General features: G+C 41.3%; 1 protein-coding gene across 1 annotated transcript; it reads left to right on the top strand.

Annotated features, from left to right (window-relative positions):
• The first annotated feature begins 4,548 nt into the window (after nt 1-4,548).
• Nucleotides 4,549-7,489, top strand: LOC119407576 (serine/threonine-protein kinase Nek1). The gene is made up of 11 exons (XM_037674396.1): nt 4,549-4,649; nt 4,975-5,123; nt 5,200-5,296; nt 5,392-5,489; nt 5,655-5,738; nt 5,887-5,954; nt 6,045-6,131; nt 6,544-6,598; nt 6,807-7,007; nt 7,108-7,180; nt 7,485-7,489. The coding sequence occupies exons 2-11, from the start codon at nt 5,007-5,009 to the stop codon at nt 7,487-7,489; spliced, it is 885 nt and encodes a 294-aa protein (XP_037530324.1). The 5' UTR covers nt 4,549-4,649; nt 4,975-5,006.
• Nucleotides 7,490-7,989: the final 500 nt, after the last annotated feature.

Here is a 7,989-nt window from a genome sequence, read left to right as displayed (position 1 = left end):
TTTTGAAGTCTACATGTTGCTATTACTTCCGGTAAGATGGCGCCTGTGTACATGGCTTGCAATCCACCTCTGCTGATGGTGTTCGTATTTTTGGTGTTTTTTTCGTTTCTCATCTGTGACATCAACGCTCTGCTGGTGTATGAACGAAAACAACTTTTGGATCTTCGACCTTGTGGCACCAATGTCGCTTATTTTGATCAATACAAGCGTAACTCTGCCCCCTCCCCCCCCACCCCCATCCCCCCGCTGCTGGTGGACGTGCCTGCTTACCTGCAGCGAGATGCGCACCTGCCTCCCCGGAGACATCGCTCCAGACGCCGTGGAAAACGCACTGGCCGGCTGGTGAAACTTAAAGCCCTACTTGCTGCCTCTGAAACATCCTCTCCAGCTGATGGTGAGCGTTTCCACCTCTGCTCCTGGCGCTGTGCAGATCCTGTGGCGCACTGTCTGGTCCCGCTGTCGGGGTCCCATCATCACACTGGGCGGCCCGTGTGCGGCTGTGTTTCTTGCCGGAGGCGCGCGTCTAACTCTGCAAATCTGAGGCCGCTGGACTGGACACTGCAACCATCTCCTCCTGTGGTGGATTCTACGAGGATGGCCCTGATAAATGCCAGATCGCTGGCTAATAAAACTTTTATTTTGAACGACTTTTTCTGCTGCAACCGACTGGACTTTCTTTTCATCACTGAGACTTGGATCTGCCCTGGTGAGTTCAGTGTTTTTCTGGAATTACTGCCTCCGGATTGTTCTTTTTTCAATGCTCCAAGGACAACTGGTCGTGGTGGAGGATTATTGGCTGTTTTTAAGAAACATTTGCACTGCAGACAGCTCCATGGTTCAGCTAATTATTCAAGTTTTGAACTGCTCTGTTGTGAACTGGGCCGCTCCAACCCAGTTCTGTGTGCTATTTTTTACAGAACCCTCGGATACCATAAACAGTTTTTAAACGAACTATCTGACTTTCTAACTGGTACTCTGCTTCAATATGATCAGGTTTTGATTTTAGGTGACTAATATCCACTTGTGCTGCCCTGATAAACCATTAGCTCAGGACTTTCTAGACCTCATCCAGCCCTTTAACTTTGTTCAGAGTGTTGTTGGTCCGACTCACCAGCAGGGCCACACTAGACTTAATTTTAACACATGGTTTGTCTGTTTCTGATTTAGAATTTGGTGACACTGTTTGTTCCGACCACAAACCGGTTTTATTCAACACCTCATTGATTTGTGAACCTGCACCTCCCCCCACACCCAAGCCCTGTAGGATTTTTAACCCCTTCCACCGCCACACTCTTCTCTTCCATCTTTGCTGGTAATTCTGTTTCAGACTCTGAACTCTCTGTGGGTCTTACTACAAAGGAGTTGCTTTCTCAGTATCAGGAGGCGTGTGTACAGATCCTGGACTCAGTCGCCCCGTTAAAGCTCAGGAATCGAAAACGCACGCCCCACCCTTGGGTAAATGAGACTACACAAGAGGCAAGACGCCTGTGCAGAAGAGCTGAACGTCGATGGAAAAAAGATAAACTTCAGGTGTCTTTTGAGATGTTAAAAACATGTTGGAAAGCCTATCAGACCACCAATAAACAGGACAAAAATTTCTCAAAAATTATCAACTCAAACAGTCACAACCCCCACGTTCTTTTCAACACCATTCTAAACGTGCCTCAGTCTGCCACCATTGAGGCCTCTGTTGACACCTGTAATAAGTTTGTCAGGCATTTTGTTGAAAAGGTTGAGTCGATTAGGTCATCAATTCCACACTCCACAGCCGACCCTTCAGTTCTTGTCCCCTGCTCATCAGTCTTCAGTCACTTTGACCCCATCTCACTCTCATTTTTAATTGAGGTCGTTGGTCACATGAAACCCTCAGGCTCCCCTGCTGACCCCATCCCTGCTGCATTTTTTAAACAGGTTCTACCATCCACTGGACCCTCTGTTCTTGCCTTTATTAACAGCAGTTTGGCTACAGGTGTGATCCCTGATGTTTTAAAACATGCAGTGGTAACTCCATTAATTAAAAAACCTGGACTTGACCCTGCAGCTTGTTCAAACTTCAGGCCAATCTCAAAACTTCCATTTCTTTCTAAAATCTTGGAGAAAATAGTTTTTAGTCAACTAACCAAGTTTTTGAATGGAATTTTTGAGATTTTTCAGTCAGGATTTAAACAACTGCACAGCACCGAGACAGCTTTAGTAATGACAATAATGACATTCTGCTAGCAAATGACTCTGGTCAGTCTGTGATCCTGGTACTCCTCGACCTTACCGCTGCATTTGACACTGTTGATCACAGCATCCTTATGTCACGGCTAGAACACTGGGTTGGGATTACAGGGGTGGCGCTAGAATGGTTCCGTTCGTATCTGGGTGACAGGAGTTTCTGTGTTAACTTTGACAATCATTTTTCTGCTTCTGTCCCTCTTTCCTGTGGGGTCCCACAAGGCTCCATTTTTGGACCCCTTCTGTTCTCATTGTATCTGCTCCCCTTGGGGTCAATCCTGAGGAAACATGGTATTTCGTTTCACTGTTACGCCGATGATTCTCAGATCTATCTGCCTTTAAAACCAAACAGTTCCTGCTCCATCCACCCTTTGCTAAAATGTCTTGATGACATCAAGACTTGGATGGCTGCAAACTTCTTGAGTTTTAATGATCAGAAGACTGAGGTCATTGTGTTTAATCCAAGCTCTACCACTGTCACTGATCCTGTAAACCTGCACTCCCTTCAGCCTCATCTAAAGCAGTCGGTTACCAATCTCGGGGTAGTGTTAGACTCGGACTTTAAGTTTAATAAACAGATCAACTCTGTTCTACAAAAAAGCTTCTTTCAGCTAAGGCAAATAGCAAAGCTTAAGTCCGTTCTGTCCAGATCTGACCTTGAAAAACTAGTCCATGCATTTATTACAACCCGGCTGGACTACTGTAACTCGCTTTATGTTGGGGTTAGTCAGGCTTCACTTTCACGTCTCCAGCTTGTACAAAATGCTGCAGCTCGGCTACTAACAGGAACTCGCAGGTTCGAGCACATTACTCCGGTTCTGTCCTCTCTTCACTGGCTTCCTGTACGTGTCAGAGTTGATTTTAAAATTCTCCTGCTGACATTCAAGTGCATTAACGACCTTGCACCATCATACCTCTCTGACCTTCTTCATCCTTATACTCCTTCTCGGGCTTTGAGATCATCAGACCAGCTGCTTTTGGTCGTACCAAAAACCAGGCTGAAGCTCAGAGGAGATTGAGCGTTTTCAGTCATGGGCCCTAAACTTTGGAACAATCTGCCCATCAACATTTGACAGGCGACCTCAGTCTTTGCTTTTAAATCTCTCCTAAAAACTCAACTATACTCATTGACATTTAACACAGGGTGATTGGATTTAGATCGTTTTTCATTGATACTAATTCTGTTTATGCTTTTGTTATTATTCCTATTTAACACAAGGTCATCAGATCTGATTTAGTATTTCATTGTTTCTGACTGAGTTTATGCTTTTTGTCATTATTTCCTTGACTTTTGACACAACGTGATCTGATTTAGTATTTCATTGTTTCTAATTGTTTTTGGTTTTATATTTTTATTCCATGTGCTGTAAATATATCTTGCTACTTTTTATTTGATGATGTGATATTTTTGTTAAGCACTTTGGTAACAGTTTCTGTTTTAAATGTGCTCAATAAATAAATCTGACTTGACTATTAGATGAGCTCGTCATTAAAAATAAGGTAATTAACCGTTTCAACTTGGAGCTTTGTAAATCAGTTAAAAACACTTTAAAAATCAACTGTTCACAATTTTTTAATAATAAATGTAAAATTAAGGAGCCAAGAACAACGTACCTTTGATCAAACCACAACATATTCTCAATCCGGGGTTTTAAAAATGTCCAAATCATCCACCCAGCCCTTCATAGATTGAACAAGCGCTTCCAGTAACTTGTAATTCTTTAAATAATTTGCGGTGTAAGCACCGACACACACCAGGTCTGCTGGGAATGTCAGTGGAGGCAAATATTACTCTGCGTCTCTGCTCCTTTTTTATTGTTTCAAAGGGGCGACATTTACAATTTTACCTATTTTTTCCATGTACCATTTTTTGTCATCTGAGAGAAGTTTGTCACAATATAGTCCACTTTGTTTTGAGCTACTTTTCAGCGTTATGGAGGTGGATACTGCGGTGACACCACAAACGCGTTTTTTTTTTTTTTTCTTCTGAGGAAAGTTAAAATGGTGGTCGAGAAGGGAAAGCCCCCACACGCCCCCAACGCAGTGACGCTATGGGAACGCATGTCAATGCTGTATCTAGCTTTTATATGATATCTATGCGCCACAGCAGCCAATGCGGGATCTAGTGATTATATATCTATGGTTTATATGATATTTGTGATTCATACATGTTTCTTTCCCAATGCGTCACTGCGCTGCTGTCAGGCGCTCTCGCTTTAAGACGGTTGCTAAGGTAAATGTCCCCTGCAACAGTCCCGCTTTTGGATTGGCTGTCCGTCTGTGTGAAACTTGACGGACAGCTATGTAAACCAATCAGCTGTCGAGAATTGTAAAACTGACTAATGAAAACTAAGATGACAAACATCGATTGACCGACTGCAAAGCTAGAGTACCAGAATCACTGCTTGAAAACGCAAAAAGAACTAATGGTAAGTCAAATATTTGCCTCTTCATTCAGTTTAGCGCATTGACGGGTTATTTATTTTATGTAGCATGAAAGAGAATTGCCCATCTTCGTGTAGCTAACGTTAGCTACCACCAGAGCCCTGTAAAGAGTCTCTTATAGGACTCTGGCTACCACTAGTTGTCTCAACACAACCCGCCTGAATTATTTATTTGTGACAGAACGAAAACAGCAATATTGTATAATAACAGGAGTGTAAAGGTCTAATCACTGAATGGCAATTTTTTCTTTTTTTTTTATGTGGACGAACCCTGGTTGTCAAAGTTTTAACAAATGTCCCCCATTTGTAGACCCAGCATGCGGAGCTAGGCTCTCCTGTAACATGGACAAGTACGAAAAGGTTAAGAAAATTGGGGAAGGCTCATTTGGAAAGGCCATCCTTGTTAAATCCAAAGAGGGTGGACGCCAGTATGTCATCAAGGAGATTGGCATATCTGGAGTAAGCTTCTACCCATCATTTCACGTGTTTCCCTGCTAGCTCTTGTAGGATTACATTTTTCCATTACTTTTGATAGATGTCAAGCAAAGAAAGGCAGGAATCTCGGAGAGAGGTTGCTGTTCTTGCCAACATGAGTCATCCCAACATTGTCCAGTATAAGGAGTCTTTTGAAGGTATTCACACAGTTCAAAGGTGTTGCTGTGAAGATAGCTAGAAGCATATTATCAAAATCTGGTATACTTTAGGAAAAAATTGTTTTCTTTTTTAGAAGGGGGTTGTCTATTTATCGTGATGGACTACTGTGAGGGTGGAGACCTTTTCAAAAAGATCAACTCGCAGAAAGGAGCACTGTTCCCAGAAAACCAGGTAAGCTATAAACACATTGGAACAAGTATCTGATTTAATATCAGCCTAATTTAGCCATATAAATTACTGTTCTTCCTTTGACTTGTTCTATCAATAAATTTATAAAATATTTTAATTGTTGATATTGATACTTCACTGTCTGGTTTTTCCGTCTTCTCTTTTAAGATATTGGACTGGTTTGTGCAGATTTGCCTGGCACTGAAGCATGTACATGATCGAAAAATTCTCCACAGGGACATTAAATCACAGGTTTTAACTTTTAAAAGTGTGTGTGTGTGTGTGTGTGTGTGTGTGTGTGTGTGTGTGTGTGTGAGAGAGAGAGAGAGAGAGAGAGTCATTGTCTTACAACCATCTTTTATTTTTGCTTTATTTGTGTGCTTCCAAAATGTCTGTACAGAACATATTTTTGACTAAAGATGGGACAGTGCAGCTCGGGGACTTTGGTATTGCAAGGGTCCTAAACAGGTATGTTTAGCTTTGTCTGAAAAAAGTCTGCAGATATTTTAAAGACAAAACAATGCAATAGACACAACTTTGTTTCCATCACTTTTTCAGCACTGTAGATCTGGCAAGGACATGCATAGGAACTCCATATTACTTATCACCTGAGATATGTGAAAACAAACCATACAACAACAAGAGGTACTTGATGCTCCGGAGTTATGGGGTTTTGGTGTTTGACTTGTTTGTTAGTCCTCATGTCTTCTCTTAAAAGTGAGTCATGCAGGATTTAGTAGTGGTTTCTGCGTGATGTCAGGATGATATGCCACCCTGTCTTGCGTATTTACATTTACAACAGGAAGCTAATACTGATTTCTCCATTACCAGTTTAAGTATCTGTTATCTGATCCACTTTAGTTATTGTCAGTGAAAATATTTTCGGCTTTAATTTAAAATCAAATGCCCATTTTCTTCAATTTATTATACAGAAAACAGCACTTTCACAAGTTTCAGTTAATAGCTTATTTATTAATTACATTTGTTTAAAGTCCTCCCCGTCTGTCCATGTGTATGCTCTCACCTCTTTCTTTCCCTACTGTCCTTCCTTCTGCAGTGATATTTGGGCCCTAGGGTGTGTCCTGTATGAAATGTGCACTCTTAAGCATGCAGTAAGTATTTTGTTTTTGTGCTGTTTGTATATTAATGTACATTTAAAGCATCCTTTGAAGCATTCCTTGGCTCATTCATGCATGAATTTTAATCTAGATCCTTTACATGTTCTATGTAAAACGGGGGCAAATCTGAGATTCATGAGCTTAGTTAGATTTTTTTCCATTTTAGCTTTCACCTCCAACTGTGTGTGTGTTTGTGTTTTAGTTTGAAGCGGGCAACATGAAGAATTTAGTACTGAAGATCATTCGTGGCTCATACCCTCCTGTGTCTGTTCACTACTCTCAAGAACTTCGGTCTCTCTTGGCACAGCTGTTTAAACGTAACCCTCGAGAGAGGCCCTCAGTCAGCAGTATACTAGACAAACCATTCCTATCCTGTAGGATAGAGAAGTTTCTCACACCACAGGTAAAGTGAATCCTTTTTAAATACCGGTACACTTCTTTCATTTTTTTAAATACATAAACCAGATTTTATCATTTGAAAGATGCGTCTTATGTCTCCTCAGATCATTGCTCAGGAATTCAGTCATACTTTTCTTCACAAACAGCCTAAAGTGGGTGTGGGGCAAATGCTGTCAGGTAAGCAAACTTCATGTAGTGCTCTCTGTCTTAGTAACTCCATACCTTCCGTCTGTCCATCTGCATGCACGTACACACACACACATAAATGCACATATGCATAACAACTAACTCTTCCAGCTCTTGGAGGATTCCAAGGTGTTCCCAGACCACCTGAGAGACCATGTCCTCCAGCGTCTTCCCCAGGATTTCCCCCCAGTTGGACATACCTCGACCACCTCTCTGAGTTCATACTTTACTGAAGAAATTTCTAGAACTTACTAATTTGCTAGAAAACTGAGACACATTGGTCTTCTGTTGTGAGACTAAGACGAAGAATAAAGTTAAGAAAAAGAGTTTGAGCAGAGTGTGGTATATCCAAAGTGAGATGAAGAGTCTGTGGGTAGAGTCATTTGTGTATAAATGATTTTTTAATTTATTTTGTCCAAACTTTTGTTTACCAAGGAAGTTCCTTGAGATCAACATTTCTTTTCCAAAGTAGATCTGGTTAAGAAGGCTTTGCCATTCTTTGTAGCAGCAGCCTTTAGATGTAGTGGTGTCTGTTATTTACAAACTGCTGTGAATCCCAAACCCCAGTGTAAACGGATTCAGTTCTCTGAAATCAAAATTCAACCCAAAGCTCAGCACATTGGAAGGTTACCAGCATATAGTGACTCGCCATGATGATACAACCTGCTAAGAAGAGAACCAACTTTGAAAAGGAAAAACATAGTCTGACATTATCCTGATGCATGCTCAATAATCCAGGTAGAAAAATCCAATAAAGTTCAATCTGGTCCTCTGGACATTCAAAAACAACAAAAAACAAA

The sequence above is a fragment of the Nematolebias whitei genome, chromosome 3 (assembly GCF_014905685.2).
Source record: "Nematolebias whitei isolate Nwh7 chromosome 3, NemWhi1, whole genome shotgun sequence".
NCBI lineage: Eukaryota > Metazoa > Chordata > Actinopteri > Cyprinodontiformes > Rivulidae > Nematolebias > Nematolebias whitei.
The sequence above is the reverse complement of the archived record's forward strand: the minus strand, read 5'-3'. Positions and strand labels throughout refer to the sequence as shown.